The 17780-nt window shown below is 59.2% G+C and overlaps 1 protein-coding gene across 6 annotated transcripts in view; it reads left to right on the top strand.

The window, feature by feature from the left end:
- The window catches only part of ctnnd1 (catenin (cadherin-associated protein), delta 1), a 172182-nt gene that overhangs the window by 130759 nt on the left and 23643 nt on the right, over positions 1-17780 (top strand). For all 6 annotated transcript variants that reach the window (XM_041173964.1, XM_041173966.1, XM_041173965.1 and 3 more), the window contains 8 exons: positions 2749-2817; positions 3471-3598; positions 4525-4675; positions 6386-6575; positions 8428-8542; positions 8665-8746; positions 9780-9821; positions 16841-16935. In XM_041173964.1, coding sequence (XP_041029898.1) covers positions 2749-2817; positions 3471-3598; positions 4525-4675; positions 6386-6575; positions 8428-8542; positions 8665-8746; positions 9780-9821; positions 16841-16935 — 872 coding nt within the window. The remainder of the gene's footprint in view (positions 1-2748; positions 2818-3470; positions 3599-4524; positions 4676-6385; positions 6576-8427; positions 8543-8664; positions 8747-9779; positions 9822-16840; positions 16936-17780) is intronic.

Consider the following 17780-nt stretch of genomic DNA (forward strand, 5'->3'; position numbering starts at 1 on the left):
CTTCCCCCCCTCGCTCTCTCTCGCCCCCTTCCCCCCCTCGCTCTCTCTCGCCCCCTTCCCCCCTCGCTCTCTCTCGCCCCCTTCCCCCCCTCGCTCTCTCTCGCCCCCTTCCCCCCCTCGCTCTCTCTCGCCCCCTTCCCCCCTCGCTCTCTCTCGCCCCCTTCCCCCCCTCGCTCTCTCTCGCCCCCTTCCCCCCCTCGCTCTCTCTCGCCCCCTTCCCCCCCTCGCTCTCTCTCGCCCCCTTCCCCCCCTCGCTCTCTCTCGCCCCCTTCCCCCCCTCGCTCTCTCTCGCCCCCTTCCCCCCCTCGCTCTCTCTCGCCCCCTTCCCCCCCTCGCTCTCTCTCGCCCCCTTCCCCCCCTCGCTCTCTCTCGCCCCCTTCCCCCCCTCGCTCTCTCTCGCCCCCTTCCCCCCCTCGCTCTCTCTCGCCCCCTTCCCCCCCTCGCTCTCTCTCGCCCCCTTCCCCCCCTCGCTCTCTCTCGCCCCCTTCCCCCCCTCGCTCTCTCTCGCCCCCTTCCCCCCCTCGCTCTCTCTCGCCCCCTTCCCCCCCTCGCTCTCTCTCGCCCCCTTCCCCCCTCGCTCTCTCTCGCCCCCTCACTCTCTCTTGCCCCCTTTCCCTCTCGCTCTCTCTCGCCCCCTTGCCCCGCTCACTCTCTCTCGCCCCCTTCCCCCCCACTCCCTCTCGCCCCCTTCCCCCCCACTCTCTCTCGCCCCCTTCCCCCCTCTCTCTCTCTCGCCCCCTTCCCCCCCCTCTCTCTCTCGCCCCGTTCCCCCCCATCTCTCTCTCTCGCCCCCTTTCCCCCTCTCTCTTGTGTGTGTCTTTATTACTGTGTGTGGGTCCGTGCCATCTATTGCTCGCTCTCTATCTCTGCGTCTCCTGTCGTCCTCTCTCGCTGCTTTCCAGAGGACTGGTTCTCCAGAGGTGAGTGCTGTCAAGTTGCCGTGTGTCTGCTGTGTTCCCTGCTGCTGTTGCTGGGCTTGCCTCTGTAATCTGACTTTGCTGGTGGATGGTGAATACTGGTCTCTCGTGGCTGGATCCTCTGCTTTTCACTGAGCTGGGTAGATGTCACTGTGCGGAACTGGCACGGTGCTGTTCCCCGTGTTCCACAACACAATGAAACATCTCCCAGCGTTTTCCATTGCAGTACAAACTCCCAAAGGGTAATCGGACGCTATCGGTCCTCGTCTCATACTAAGGACTGGTGACCCAAACCTCAGTCAAAGAGCAAGGTTTAAAGGAGGGCGGGAAAGAGAGGGAGTGAGTGGCGGAGTGAGTGATGGGGGGATTTGGGGAGGGAATTCCAGAGCTCAGGACCCCCCCCCAGGTAGCTGAAGGCACGGCCGCCGATGGTGGAGAGATTAAAATCGGGGGGGATGGTCAAGAGGCTGGAATTGGAGGAGCGCAGAGATCTCGGAGGGTCGTAGGAGGGTTACAGAGATAGGGAGGGTCGTAGGGGGCTGGAGGAGGTTACAGAGATAGGGAGGGTTGTGGGGGCTGGAGGTGGTTACAGAGATAGGGAGGGGTGTAGGGGCTGGAGGAGGTTACAGAGATAGGGAGGGTTGTAGGGGCTGGAGGAGGTTACAGAGATAGGGAGGGTTGTAGGGGCTGGAGGAGGTTAGAGAGTTAGGGAGGGTTGTAGGGGCTGAAGGAGGTTACAGAGATAGGGAGGGGTGTAGGGGCTGGAGGAGGTTAGAGAGTTAGGGAGGGTTGTAGGGGCTGAAGGAGGTTACAGAGGTAGGGAGGGGTGTAGGGGCTGGAGGAGGTTACAGAGATAGGGAGGTTTGTAGGGGCTGAAGGTGGTTACAGAGATAGGGAGGGTTGTAGGGGCTGGAGGAGGTTACAGAGATAGGGAGGGTTGTAGGGGCTGAAGGTGGTTACAGAGATAGGGAGGGTTGTAGGGGCTGGAGGAGGTTACAGAGATAGGGAGGGTTGTAGGGGCTGGAGGAGGTTAGAGAGTTAGGGAGGGTTGTAGGAAGTTAGTGTATCATTAATGGTTACTTCTGCGAGATGACTATCAGGATGTATGAGGTTCTTGATATAGGTTGGGGTTAGACACAGTGTAGATCTCCCTCTACATGACCCTGACAGTGTGTCCCTCCCCCACTTTATACCCAGTGTCAGCATCGAGCGCTCCCAGGGCAGGTACAGCACGGGTTAGATACAGTGTAGAGCTCCCTCTACACTACCCAGACATTGTGTGTCCCTCCCCCACTTTATACCCAGTGTCAGCGTTGAATGTAGGCATTGGTTGATCAATGTTATGTTTATGTTGATGCTGAGAAGTGGTTCTAACCTTGTGCCATTATCGTGGTTCGCACGCAGACCAGACACGCTTTAACCCCAGGTCGTGGGAGGGTGGAAAGGTCAGTCCGCGCCTGACCTGCGGTGCCACCTGTCCGCCAACAGGTGGCAGCCTGGCTCTGCTCCGGGTCGCCCCCTCCTGGCAGGACAGTGGGACTGCAGCGCCATGGCATAGGGGGATGGAGTGGGGGGGTGGAGGTTGGTCAGTGGCGAGGGAGCACTCCACCGCCCTCTGTTCCACCGGCCGGCCAGGAGATGGGACGGTACCTTGGCCCGCTTGGCGAGTCTTGGGGGCACTTCCCCCTGATGGCGGAGGCCAGGACGCTGCTTGCGTCCAGGGAGGGGAGTGGGGGCACGTGGGGGTGGGGGGTGGGGGACTGGGGAGGGGATGGAAAGGGGCCTCGCCTTGTGCTCACATCTACCTTTTCTCTGCTACCTCCGCAACCAGGAAGAAAAGGCACTGATGACCCCAGTGCTGCCGACGCAGAGATGCCCAAGAGGAACACCCAGGCCAAAGGTAAGACGTCCCACCGGTTGACCCGCTCGAAGGCGGCCGGAGTGGGTTGCGGGGGTTGGGGGTGGTTGTTTGGGTGAACCCCGATTTGAAAGGCCCTCCACAGGCGTTCCACAGATTGCCCCCGTGTGTGTGTGGCTGGAGGCTGCGGAGGATAGCTCGGAGGGCGATGTGTCTTGTCGACGGTCGCTGGTGAGGCGGGCAGAGAAGTGGCCAACGCAGTTTAACCTGGAGGTTTCGGGGAGGGCCAAGGAGGCGAGGGAATTCGCAAAGGGTTGCGGGGGAGGGGGGAGGGGGTGGATACTGAGACCCGTCGAGGAACTGGAGGCCCAGTTGAGGTGTCCACGGAGCCCTGAAGGTGTGTGGACAGGCGGCGGGGAAGTCAGACGGTGGGGGGGGTGGGGGGGTGGGATCAGTGTCTTCACTGGCCGAGGTTATAGGGGCTGGGGGCGAGTGTTTCTTTCTCCACCCCCCCACTTCATTCCCCCTGGCTGGAGTGCCGTGCACAGCCCTGGTCACCGCGTTACCATGACAATGGGGTCCCGCCGGGGGAGGGCATTTCCAGGGCGCTGCCCCCCCCCCCCCCCCCCCCCGCCGCGCGTTGGCTTCTCTCTCTCTCTCTCTCTCGTTCTGACCCCACGAACTGTTCGTCCTAGGCTCCGAGCTGCTGTACCAGCCCGAGGTGGTCCGCGTCTACCTCTCGCTGATGAAGGAGTCCAAGAACCCTGCGGTGCTCGAGGCAGTGGCTGGAGCCCTGCAGAACCTGTGTGCCGGTCGCTGGACGGTGAGTATGGGGGAGGGGAATGGGTATGGGGGGTGGTGGGGGGGGACGAAGGGAATCGGGCGATAGTTGCTGTGGAGATTAATTCTCCGGGTTAGCCAGGGCTTTGGGGTTCGGTCACAGCGTGGGGCTCTCGAAAGAGGGTCATTGCCGGGGGGTGGGGGGCAAGACAGTGACGTGTCGGTCGTGCCATTGTGCTGATAACCCACCGAGGCCCAGGCTGACTCTCTGGAGACCACCCAGGTCCATGTCCCACTCCGGCAGCCGGCAGAAGTTTAATTTCAATGGGTAAAATCTGGAATGGGACGCTCGGTCTCGCTCTCGGCCACCACGAAACTCCCACTGATTGGGTTGTTAAGCAAAATGCACACCTGCCCGGTTGACGGACACCCCTCCTTCAGGGAAGGGAAGTCGGCTGTTCTTACCCTGGCCTAGCCCGCACGCGACTCCTGCCCCACGACAACTCTGGGCCCCCGGGGTGTTGCTGGTAAACAGGAAGAGAAGCGGCCTATAGGGAAAGATTGGTGAATCGGAGTAAGGAAGTCCGGCCACCGTTACGCAGGTGAAGGCCACACCTGGAGCGCGGGGGTAGGGTTTTGAGCTCCTTTACCAAAGGAAGGACGTACTTACCGTAGCGGGAGTGAAACAAGGATTCACTGGACTGGATTGAGGGGCCGAATGGTGGCCTACGGCTGCTATTGGTTATCAGGGTGGGAGCGAATCATTGGTTACCAGGAGCGGGTGTAGAGCCGGGAAACGGGGAACTGGGTTGCATGATGGGTAAATCTTTAGCATGACCGGGAGGCTGGTGGTTACCACGCGGTTTGGAGGGTGGGGTGGTGGGGGGGGGGTGGGGGTTTGTTGGGGGGTCAGGTGGAGCTGGTGAGCGCCTCCATCAGTACGTTGACCTTTGCCCTCTCCACCTTCAGTATGGCCGCTACATTCGGACAGCCGTGCGGCAGGAGAAAGGCCTGTCCAACATCGCTGAGCGCCTCACGCACGACAACGACCGGGTGGTCAAGGCTGTGTCCGGGGCACTGCGTAACCTGTCACTCGATGCCCGGAACAAGGAGCTGATAGGTGAGTGCAGGAGGTCCTCCAACCACTAACTTCCCCAACGAAGACCATCCCTCTAATCCCCTAACTCTCCCATCGAAGACCATCCCTCTAATCCCCTAACTCTCCCATCGAAGACCATCCCTCTAATCCCCTAACTCTCCCATCGAAGACCATCCCTCTAATCCCCTAACTCTCCCATCGAAGACCATCCCTCTAATCCCCTAACTCTCCCATCGAAGACCATCCCTCTAATCCCCTAACACCCCCATCGAAGACCATCCCTCTAATCCCCTAACACCCCCATCGAAGACCATCCCTCTAATCCCCTAACTCCCCCACCGAAGACCATCCCTCTAATCCCCTAACTCCCCCATTGAAGACCATCACTCTAATCCCCTAACTCCCCATCGAAGACCCTCTCTCTAATCCCCTAACTCTCCCATCGAAGACCATCCCTCCAATCCCCTAACTCTCCCATCGAAGACCATCCCTCTAATCTCCTAACTCCCTCATCGAAGACCATCCCTCTAATCTCTTAACTCCCCCATCGAAGACCATCCCTCTAATCCCCTAACTCTACCATCGAAGACCATCCCTCTAACCCCCTAACTCTCCCATCGAAGACCATCCCTCTAACCCCCCCATCGAAGACCATCCCTCTAACCCCCTAACTCTCCCATCGAAGACCATCCCTCTGGTCCCCTATCTCCCCCATCGAAGACCATCCCTCTAACCCCCTAACTCCCCCATCGAAGACCATCCCTCTAATCCCCTAACTCTCCCATTGAAGACCATCCCTCTGGCCCCCTAACTCCCCCATCGAAGACCATCCCTCTAATCTCCTAACTCCCCCATCGAAGACCATCCCTCTAATCTCCTAACTCCCCCATCGAAGACCATCCCTCTAATCTCCTAACTCTCCCATCAAAGACCATCCCTCTAATCCCCTAACTTTCCCATCGAAGACCATCCTTCCAATCCCCTAACTCTCCCATTGAAGACCATCCCTCTGGCCCCCTAACTCCCCCATCGAAGACCAACCCCCCAATCCCCTAACTCTCCCATCGAAGACCATCCCTCTAATCCCCTAACTCTCCCATCGAAGACCATCCCTCTAATCTCCTAACTCCCCCATCGGAGACCATCCCTCTAATCCCCTAACTCTCCCATCGAAGACCATCCCTCTGGCCCCCTAATTACCCCATCGAAGTCCATCCCTCTAATCCCCTAACTCTCCCATCGAAGACCATCCCTCTAACCCCCTAACTCTCCCATCGAAGACCATCCCTCTAACCCCCTAACTCTCCCATCGAAGACCATCCCTCTGGCCCCCTATCTCCCCCATCGAAGACCATCCCTCTAATCCCCTAACTCTCCCATCGAAGACCATCCCTCTAACCCCCTAACTCCCCCATCGAAGACCATCCCTCTAATCCCCTAACTCTCCCATCGAAGACCATCCCTCTAACCCCCTAACTCTCCCATCGAAGACCATCCCTCTAATCCCCTAACTCTCCCATCGAAGACCATCCCTCTAATCCCCTAACTCTCCTATCGAAGACCATCCCTCTAATCTCCTAACTCCCCCATCGAAGACCATCCCTCTAATCCCCTCACTCTCCCATCGAAGACCATCCCTCTGGCCCACTAACTGGGCTGTGAAGGCCCCACACAAGATTGTGCAATGGGTGCTGTGTCTAATTGGTGTCTTGTTGCTTCCTCTCCTGCCAGGCAAGCACGCGATGCCCAATCTAATCTTCAATTTGCCAGGGGGCCAGGAATCTTCCCGGAGCCGGAGTGAGGACACCGTGGTGTCGATTGTCCAGACCATAAACGAGGTTGTCATCGATAATGTGGAGGCAGCGAAGAAGCTGAGGGAGTTGCAGGGTGTGGAGAAACTTGTACTGATGAACAAGTCTAGGTAAGGCTGGGGCACTGGGAGGAACACATTGGCAAATTACTTCCTCAGAAAGATTCCTCCGCCAATGAGGGGCTTCAAATAGCTATCCCAATGGACCCAAACCCCTTCCTCTTCAGTCCCACTGTCCACAATCCCAATGGACCCAAACCTCTTCCCCTTCACTCCCACTGTCCACAATCCCAATGGACCCAAACCCCTTCCCCTTCACTCCCACTGTCCACAATCCCAATGGACCCAAACCCCTTCCCATTCACTCCCACTCTACACAATCCCAATGGACCTAAACCCCTTTCCCTTCACTCCCACTGTACACAATCCCAATGGACCCAAACCCCTTCCCCTTCACTCCGCTGTACACAATCCCAATGGACCCAAACCCCTTCCCCTTCACTCCCACTCTACACAATCCCAATGGACCCAAACCCCTTCCCATTCACTCCCATTCAACACAATCCCATTGGCCCCAAACCCCTTCCCATTCACTCCCACTGTCCACAATCCCAATGGACCCAAACTCCTTCCCATTCACTCCCATTCTACACAGTCCCAGTGGACCCAAACCCCTTCCCGTTCACTCCCACTGTCCACAATCCCAATGGACCCAAACCCCTTCCCCTTCACTCCCACTCTACACAATCCCAATGGACCCAAACCCCTTCGCATTCACTCCCACTGTCCACAATCCCAATGGACCCAAATCCCTTCCCATTCGCTCCCACTGTACGCAATCCCAATGGACCCAAACCCCTTACCCTTCACTCCCACTGTACACAATCCCAATGGACTAAGACCCCTTTCCCTTCACTCCCACTGTCCACAATCCCAATGGACCCAAACCCATTCCCCTTCACTCCCACTGTCCACAATCCCAATGGACCCAAACCCCTTCCCCTTCACTCCCACTGTACACAATCCCAATGGACCCAAACCCCTTTCCCTTCACTCCCACTGTACACAATCCCAATGGACCCAAACCCCTTCCCAGTCACTCCCACTGTCCACAATCCCAATGGACCCAAACCCCTTCCCATTCCAGTTCTCTGTCTCAAGGAGGAGAATCCAAGGGGTAGAAGTCATGTCCCAGCCGGACAAAGCCCTGGTTAGGCCACACCCGGAGTCGCTGGGAGCAGGTCCAGGCACCACACCCGAGGAAGGAGATATTCCACCTTGGAGGGCGCGCAATGTGGATTCACCAGAACGATACCGGGGGGGTTAAATTTATGAGGAGAGGTCGCACAAACTCGGGTTGTATTCTCTGGAATTTAGGAGATCCAGGGGTGATTGGATCCACGTTTTCCAGATGTTAAGGGGAACAGGTAGGGTCGATGGAGAGAAACTATTCCCCCTGGTTGGGGAGTCGAGGACTGGGGTGGGGGGGGCGAGGGGGGGAGGGGCAGAGTTTGAAAATCCGAGCCGGACCTTTCCGGAGTGAAATTAGGAAACACATCTCCACACAAAGGGAGGCGGAAGTTTGGAACTCTCTCCCCCGCAAACGGCAATCGATGCCGGATCGATTGTTTATTTTAAATCCCAGATCGATGGATTTTTATTATCCAGAAGTATTAAGGGATATGGGGCGGAGGCGGGGATGAGGAGTTAGGTCACAGGTCAGACATGGTCTCACTCGAGGGGCTGAATGGGGCCTCCTGTCCCTGTGTAACAGGCTCGAGGAGGGGGTGCTGAATGGGGCCTCCTCCTGTTCCTGTGTAACAGGCTCGAGGATGGGGGGCTGAATGGGGCCTCCTCCTGTTCCTGTGTAACAGGCTCGAGGAGGGGGGTGCTGAATGGGGCCTCCTCGTGGTGACGAAGCTCATGGCATTGATTTGGATGTTCTTGACTCTTGTGTGTTCAGTAGCCGCTCTGAGAAGGAGGTCAAAGCCGTGGGGACCGTCCTCCAGACCTTGTGGGGCTACAAGGAGCTCCGGAAACAGCTGGAGAAAGATGGTTGGAAGAAAACAGATTTTCAGGTAAAGGCCGGGCTAGAGCGGTGGGGTAGGGTTGATCAAGTGTTGGCGTTTGAGGTTGGGACTCCCACCACCCCCCTCCCCCTGTTGCTGTCCCTGTCTGATGTGCTGTCTCGTTGATGTAGGCGGTGAGTGTGAATCGAGGAACTTCTGGCAACACATATGATGACAGCACCTTACCACTGATCGAGCGACACCAACTGGGAGGTAAGGGGAGAGACCGGAGAGAGAGAGGGAAGAGGGGAGAGGCCGGAGAGAGAGAGAGGGATGAGGGGAGAGGCCGGAGAGAGAGAGGGATGAGGGGAGAGGCCGGAGAGAGAGAGGGATGAGGGGAGAGGCCGGAGAGAGAGAGGGATGAGGGGAGAGGCCGGAGAGAGAGAGGGATGAGGGGAGAGGCCGGAGAGAGAGAGGGATGAGGGGAGAGGCCGGAGAGAGAGAGGGATGAGGGGAGAGGCCGGAGAGAGAGAGGGATGAGGGGAGAGGCCGGAGAGAGAGAGGGATGAGGGGAGAGGCCGGAGAGAGAGAGGGATGAGGGGAGAGGCCGGAGAGAGAGAGGGATGAGGGGAGAGGCCGGAGAGAGAGAGGGATGAGGGGAGAGGCCGGAGAGAGAGAGGGATGAGGGGAGAGGCCGGAGAGAGAGAGGGATGAGGGGAGAGGCCGGAGAGAGAGAGGGACGAGGGGAGAGGCTGGAGAGAGAGAGAGAGAGAGAGCAGGACAAGGGGAGAGGCTGGAGAGAGAGACGGACGAGGGGGGGAGACGATGGGGGGAGTGAGTTAGCCAAAGAGTCAGTGAGTGGTGAAGATTGAGTTAGAGTGGGGGGGTTGGCTTGGGTGGAGGGCAGGGAGGGAGGCTATGTGGAATCGCACTGGACCCCGGGGGAGGGGGTCCGGGTGGGCTAGAGGGTCTGGGCCCCGGGGGAGGGGGGAGTGGGCCTGAGGGAGGGGTTCTGGGTGGAGGAGGGGGTCAGGAGGAGGGGTTCTGGGTGGGGGAGGCGGTCAGGGGGAGGAGTACTGGGTGGGGGGTCCGGGTGGGCCCCGGGTGAGGGGGTCCGGGTGGGGGCGGGGAAGGGGGTCCGGACCCCGCTGGAGGGGGTCCGGGCCCCGGGTGAGGGGGTCCAGGTGGGGAAAGGGGTCCGGGCCGCGGGGGAGGGGGTCCGGGTGGGGGAGGAGGTCCGGACAATCTGCTCTCTTCCTATTTTTGGGCAAACGGAATTTTCACTGGAATTTTCTGCTTTCCACAGGAGACAAGAGGGAGATGATTCCGATGGACGACCTTGGACCAGGTTTGTATTAGACACTGACCCACACCCTCAGGGACCGAGAGGCTCCTGTCTCCCTCACGCAGACACTGACCCTCACCCTCAGGGACCGAGAGGCTCCCGTCTCCCTCACACAGACACTGACCCTCACCCTCAGGGACCGAGAGGCTCCTGTCTCCCTCACACAGACACTGACCCTCACCCTCAGGGACCGAGAGGCTCCTGTCTCCCTCACACAGACACTGACCCTCACCCTCAGGGACCGAGAGGCTCCCGTCTCCCTCACACAGACACTGACCCTCACCCTCAGGGACCGAGAGGCTCCCGTCTCCCTCACACAGATACTGACCCTCACCCTCAGGGACCGAGAGGCTCCCGTCTCCCTCACACAGATACTGACCCTCACCCTCAGGGACCGAGAGGCTCCTGTCTCCCTCACACAGACACTGACCCACAACCTCAGGGACCGAGAGGCTCCTGTCTCCCTCACACAGACACTGACCCACAACCTCAGGGACCGAGAGGCTCCTGTCTCCCTCACACAGACACTGACCCTCACCCTCAGGGACCGAGAGGCTCCTGTCTCCCTCACACAGACACTGACCCTCACCCTCAGGGACCGAGAGTCTCCTGTCTCCCTCACACAGACACTGACCCTCACCCTCAGGGACCGAGAGGCTCCTGTCTCCCTCACACAGACATTGACCCTCACCCTCAGGGACCGAGAGGCTCCTGTCTCCCTCACACAGACACTGACCCTCACCCTCAGGGACCGAGAGGCTCCAGTCTCCCTCACACAGACACTGACCCTCACCCTCAGGGACCGAGAGGCTCCTGTCTCCCTCACACAGACACTGACCCACAACCTCAGGGACCGAGAGGCTCCTGTCTCCCTCACACAGTCAGTGACCCTCAACCTCAGGGCCCGAGAGGCTCCTGTCTCCCTCACACAGACACTGACCCTCACCCTCAGGGACCGAGAGGCTCCTGTCTCCCTCGCACAGACACGGACCCTCACCCTCAGGGACCGAGAGGCTCCTGTTTCCCTCACACAGTGACTCTCACCCTCAGGGACCGAGAGGCTCCTGTCTCCCTCACACACACAGTGACCCTCACCCTCAGGGACCGAGAGACTCCTGTCTCCCTCACACAGACACTGTCCCTCACCCTCAGGGACCGAGAGACTCCTGTCTCCCTCACACAGACACTGACTCTCACCCTCAGGGACCGAGAGGCTCCTGTCTCCCTCACACGGACACTGACCCTCACCCTCAGGGACCGGGAGTCTCTGTTGTCTGGGCTTCTGTTTGTAATGTTACCCTACCCCCCATTCCCTTTGACCTTGCTAGACGAATTCTTCTGTTGTTCAGTCTCTCCTGACTTTTGCATCGCAAAAATGAGGAGCGGGAGTAGAACATTCGGCCCACCATTCAGTACCATCTTGGGCTGCAATTCAGTTTTCCCCTCGATTCCCGGAGGGTCCAAAGACCTGTCCATCCTGGCCTTCGATCCATGGAGTGACAGAGCATCCACGTCCCTCTGGGGTGGAGAATTCCAAAGATTCACAAACCCTCCGAGTGAAGAAATTTCTCCTCATCTCTGCTCGAGTTGGCCGACCCCCTTATCCTGAGGCTGTGCCCCTTTGTTCTAGATTCCCCCAGCCGGGGGGCGGGGAGACAACATCTCTGTCTCTAACCCGTCGAGCCCCTTCAGGACACTGAACGTTTCAACGAGACGACCTCTCGTTTTTCTAAACCCCGGAGAAACACAGACCCAATATCCTCGACCTCTCCTCACAGGAGAGGCCCTCTCGCCCCCAGTGAGCAGCCTAGTGAGCCTTCACTGTGCTGCCTCCAGTGCAAGCACATCCCTCCTTAAATACGGAGACCGAAATTGTGCGCGATATTCTCGGTGTGGTCTCACCAAAACCCTGGACGATTGGAGCGAGGCGACTTTATCCTAATACTCCAGTCCCCTCTCAATGAAGGCCGACTTGCCGCTTGCTTTCCCAATTGCTTGCTGTACCTGCACGCTAACTTTCTGTTCCTCCCGTGAGTGTACCCGAGTCCCTCTGAATATCAACATTTACACGTTTCACACCTCTATTTTTAAAACAACAAAATCCTGCTTTTCCTTTCTTACGACCGAGGTGGATAACCTCACGCTTGGCGACATTATACTCCATCGGCCATCTTGTCACCCACTCACTTAACCCCGTCCCTATCTCTCCGTGTCCTCCCCGCAATGCCCCTGACTCCCATGAGCCCCTATCTTGCCCTTTCACCCTTTTGTGTGGCCACCTTATTATCAAATGCCTTTTGGAAATCCCAAGTGTACCACATCTACTGGTTCCCCTTTATCTATCCTCCAAGTTCCATCCTGATAAAGCCCTAATAAATTTATCCAACAGGGTGCTCCTTCATTAAAATTATGTTGGCTTTTTCTAATAGCGCTATGCTTTCCTAAGCACGTTAAGACTCGCTTAACAATAGATTCCTGTATTTTCCCCCCAAAAATCTGATGTTAGGCAAGTAACATTCGTGTCACACAAGTGCCAGTCAATGACCATCTCCAGCAATAATCGAACCATCGCCCCCTTGACACTCAATGGCATCACCATCGATGAATCCCCCACTATCAACATCCTGGGGGTTACCATTGACCAGAAACTGAACTGGGACCAGCCATATAAATACTGTGGCTACAAGAGCAGGTCAGAGGCTGGGAATCCTGCGGAGAGTAACTCACCTCCTGACTCCCCAAAGCCTGTCCACCATCTACAAGGCACAAGTCAGGAGTGTGATGGGACACTCCCCACTTGCCTGGATGAGTTGCAGCTCCCACAACACTCAAGAAGCTCCACACTGTCCAGGACAAAGCAGCCCCGCTTGATGGCCCCCCCCATCCACAAACATTCATTCCCTCCACCACCGACGCACAGTAGCAGCAGCGTGTGTACCATCTACAAGATGCACTGCAGCAACTCACCAAGGCTCCTTCGACAGCACCTTCCAAACTCACCACCTCTACCATCTAGAAGGACGAGGGCAGCAGACACACGGGGAACACCCACAGCCTGGAAGTTCCCCTCCGAGCCACTCACCATCCCGACTTGGAAATATATCGGCTGTTCCTTCACTGTTGCTGGGGTCAAAATCCTGGAACTCCCTCCCTAACAGCGCTGTGGGTGTACCTACACCACACGGACAAAATCCTGGAACTCCCTCCCTAACAGCGCTATGGGTGTACGTACACCACACGGACAAAATCCTGGAACTCCCTCCCTAACAGCGCTATGGGTGTACGTACACCACATGGGACAAAATCCTGGAACTCCCTCCCTAACAGCACCATGGGTGTACCTACACCACACAGGGACTGCAGCGGCTCAAGGAGGTGGCTCACCCACCATCTTCTCAAGGGGGCAATTAGGGATGGGCAATAAATGCTGGTCTAGCCAGCAACGCCACATCCCCGTGAATGACTGGCCAGTGATTTCCTGTTTTCCCTTTCCCTCCTTTCTCGAAGGGCAGAGCTGACTTCCGATCCAATGGGTCCATACCCGAATCTGATGTATTCTGGAAAATCACAGCCAGCTCACCCGCTATCTCTGCAGGTCTGTCCCTTAGGATCCTCGGGGTGTGGGGCCATCGCACCCTGGGGGTTTCTGACATTTCATACTAATTTATCGGCTGGTATTAACTCCCTAACTTACTCATTCCTTTTAGTCCCGGGGTTACTGTCTGTCTCTGGGATGAAGCTTGTGTCTTCAGCTGTGAAGACGGACACACCATATATGTTCAAAGCCTCTATCGTTCCCTCAATCCCCATGATAATTTCTCCTCTCCCTGCTTCCGAGGTTCCAATGTTTACTTTAGCTACTCTCTTCCCTTTACTGCATCCTTACACAAGCTCTTCCAACCTGCTTATACAACCCGTTCCCTCCCCTCTCGTGTGCCTCCCTTTTGTCCTTGTCCCACATGCCCTGACTCGAAACCCAGCCCCTCTCTCTCTCTCCCCCCACAGCCCCCATCCCTCTCTCTCTCTCCCCCCACAGCCCCCATCCCTCTCTCTCTCTCCCCCCCACAGCCCCCATCCCTCTCTCTCTCTCCCCCCCACAGCCCCCATCCCTCTCTCTCTCTCCCCCCCACAGCCCCCCTCTCTCTCTCTCCCCCCACAGCCCCCATCCCTCTCTCTCTCTCCCCCCCACAGCCCCCATCCCTCTCTCTCCCCCCCACAGCCCCCATCCCTCTCTCTCCCCCCCACAGCCCCCATCCCTCTCTCTCTCCCCCCCACAGCCCCCATCCCTCTCTCTCTCTCCCCCCACAGCCCCCCTCTCTCTCTCTCCCCACAGCCCCCATCCCTCTCTCTCTCTCCCCCCACAGCCCCCATCCCTCTCTCTCTCTCCCCCCACAGCCCCCATCCCTCTCTCTCTCTCCCCCCACAGCCCCCATCCCTCTCTCTCTCTCCCCCCACAGCCCCCATCCCTCTCTCTCTCTCCCCCCACAGCCCCCATCCCTCTCTCTCTCCCCACAGCCCCCATCCCTCTCTCTCCCCCCACAGCCCCCCTCTCTCTCTCTCTCTCTCTCCCCCCACAGCCCCCATCCCTCTCTCTCTCCCCACAGCCCCCATCCCTCTCTCTCCCCCCACAGCCCCCCTCTCTCTCTCTCTCTCTCTCCCCCCACAGCCCCCATCCCTCTCTCTCCCCCCACAGCCCCCATCCCTCTCTCTCCCCCCCACAGCCCCCCTCTCTCTCTCTCCCCCCCACAGCCCCCATCCCTCTCTCTCCCCCCCACAGCCCCCCTCTCTCTCTCTCCCCCCCACAGCCCCCATCCCTCTCTCTCTCCCCCCACAGCCCCCCTCTCTCTCTCCCCCCCCACAGCCCCCCTCTCTCTCTCTCCCCCCCACAGCCCCCATCCCTCTCTCTCCCCCCACAGCCCCCATCCCTCTCTCTCCCCCCCACAGCCCCCATCCCTCTCTCTCTCCCCCCCACAGCCCCCATCCCTCTCTCTCCCCCCACAGCCCCCATCCCTCTCTCTCCCCCCACAGCCCCCCTCTCTCTCTCTCTCTCTCTCTCCCCCCCACAGCCCCCCTCTCTCTCTCTCTCTCTCTCTCCCCCCCACAGCCCCCATCCCTCTCTCTCTCTCTCTCCCCCCCACAGCCCCCCTCTCTCTCTCTCTCTCTCTCTCTCCCCCCCACAGCCCCCCTCTCTCTCTCTCTCTCTCCCCCCCACAGCCCCCATCCCTCTCTCTCTCTCTCTCTCCCCCACAGCCCCCATCTCTCTCTCTCTCTCTCTCTCCCCCACAGCCCCCATCCCTCTCTCTCTCTCTCTCTCCCCCCACAGCCCCTCTCTCTCTCTCTCTCTCTCCCCCCCACAGCCCCTCTCTCTCTCCCCCCACAGCCCCCCTCTCTCTCTCTCTCTCTCTCCCCCCCACAGCCCCTCTCTCTCTCTCTCTCTCTCTCTCTCTCCCCCCACAGACCCCCTCTCTCTCTCTCTCTCTCTCTCTCCCCCCACAGACCCCCTCTCTCTCTCTCTCTCTCTCTCTCCCCCCACAGACCCCCTCTCTCTCTCTCTCTCTCTCTCCCCCCACAGACCCCCTCTCTCTCTCTCTCTCTCTCTCTCCCCCCACAGCCCCCCTCTCTCTCTCTCTCTCTCTCTCCCCCCCACAGCCCCCCTCTCTCTCTCTCTCTCTCTCTCCCCCCCACAGCCCCCATCCCTCTCTCTCTCTCTCTCCCCCCCACAGCCCCCCTCTCTCTCTCTCTCTCTCTCTCTCCCCCCCACAGCCCCCCTCTCTCTCTCTCTCTCTCCCCCCCACAGCCCCCATCCCTCTCTCTCTCTCTCTCTCCCCCACAGCCCCCATCTCTCTCTCTCTCTCTCTCTCCCCCACAGCCCCCATCCCTCTCTCTCTCTCTCTCTCCCCCCACAGCCCCTCTCTCTCTCTCTCTCTCTCCCCCCCACAGCCCCTCTCTCTCTCCCCCCACAGCCCCCCTCTCTCTCTCTCTCTCTCTCCCCCCCACAGCCCCTCTCTCTCTCTCTCTCTCTCTCTCTCCCCCCACAGACCCCCTCTCTCTCTCTCTCTCTCTCTCTCCCCCCACAGACCCCCTCTCTCTCTCTCTCTCTCTCTCTCCCCCCACAGACCCCCTCTCTCTCTCTCTCTCTCTCTCCCCCCACAGACCCCCTCTCTCTCTCTCTCTCTCTCTCTCTCCCCCCACAGACCCCCTCTCTCTCTCTCTCTCTCTCTCCCACACCCAACCCCCCTCTCTCTCTCTCTCTCTCTCTCCCACACCCAACCCCTCTCTCTCTCTCTCTCTCTCTCCCCCACACCCAACCCCTCTCTCTCTCTCTCTCCCACCCAACCCCCCCCTCTCTCTCTCTCTCTCTCTCTCCCCCCCACAGCCCCCTCTCTCTCTCTCTCTCTCTCTCTCCCCCACAGCCCCCCTCTCTCTCTCTCTCTCCCCCCCACAGCCCCCCTCTCTCTCTCTCTCTCTCCCCCCCCCCACAGCCCCCATCCCTCTCTCTCTCCCCCCACAGCCCCTCTCTCTCTCTCTCTCTCTCTCTCTCCCCCCCCCCACAGCCCCCTCTCTCTCTCTCCCCCCCCACAGCCCCCCTCTCTCTCTCTCTCTCTCTCCACCCCGACAGCCCCTCTCTCTCTCTCTCTCCCCCCCACAGCCCCCCTCTCTCTCTCTCTCTCTCCCCCCCCCACAGCCCCCATCCCTCTCTCTCTCCCCCCACAGCCCCTCTCTCTCTCTCTCTCTCTCTCCCACACCCAACCCCCCTCTCTCTCTCTCTCTCCCCCCCCAGCCCCCCTCTCTCTCTGTCTCCCACCTCCCCCCCAGCCCCGCTGTCTCTACCCCCCCAGCCCTAGATGAAAGGTCACAGGCCTGAAACCTTGACTCTGTTTCTCTCTGCCTGACCTGCCGCATATTATATCCTTTCTACCCCCAACCCCCACCTCCCGGACCCCTCCTCCTGCAAGCCGAGCTGTTGTGAGACGAGGCCCAGCATCACTCTCTCTCTCTCTCTCTCCGTCTCTGTGCTGCAGACACTTATTCCACGCTGGATCACCGGGACCACAATCGCACACTGGACCGGACTCTTGACCGATCAGGGGACTATTCTGAGCGGGAGCCACTGAAGGTGGGTACCCATTTACCCTGGAGTCTCTCCCTCTGCGCTAGTCCCCCCTGTGAGATCCACCCCAGCTGCCGATATATCTTAGCGGCACTGCTGCACCCCTGCACACCCAGCAAGTGCCCACCCCAACCCCGCCGGGGGCGGTAGCATGCCTCCCCTCCCTTTTGAGAGGGAAGGGACCCTCCCACAGGGTCTACAGCACCGGCGGCTACAGGAGCAGGTCAGAGGCTAGGAATCCTGCGGAGAGTCACTCACCTCCTGACTCCCCCAAAGCCTGTCCACCATCTACAAGACACAAGTCAGGAGTGTGATGGGATACTCCCCACTTGCCTGGATGAGTTGCAGCTCCCACAACACTCAAGAAGCTCGACACCGTCCAGGACAAAGCAGCCCCGCTCGATCGGCCTCCCATCCACAAACATTCACTCCCTCCACTACCGACGCACAGTAGCAGCAGCGTGTGTACCATCTACAAGATGCACTGCAGCAACTCACCAAGGCTCCTTCGACAGCGCCGCCCAAACCCACCACCTCTACCATCTAGAAGGACAAGGGCAGCAGACACAAGGGGAACACCCACAGCCTGGAAGTTCCCCTCCGAGCCCCTCACCATCCCGACTTGGGAATATACCGGCCGTTCCTTCACTGTCGCTGGGGTCAAAATCCTGGAACTCCCTCCCTAACAGCGCTGTGGGTGTACCTACACCACACGGACAAAATCCTGGAACTCCCTCCCTAACAGCGCTGTGGGTGTACCTACACCACACGGACAAAATCCTGGAACTCCCTCCCTAACAGCGCCGTGGGTGTACTTACACCACACGGACAAAATCCTGGAACTCCCTCCC

The sequence above is a fragment of the Carcharodon carcharias genome, chromosome 24 (assembly GCF_017639515.1).
Source record: "Carcharodon carcharias isolate sCarCar2 chromosome 24, sCarCar2.pri, whole genome shotgun sequence".
Lineage (NCBI taxonomy): Eukaryota > Metazoa > Chordata > Chondrichthyes > Lamniformes > Lamnidae > Carcharodon > Carcharodon carcharias.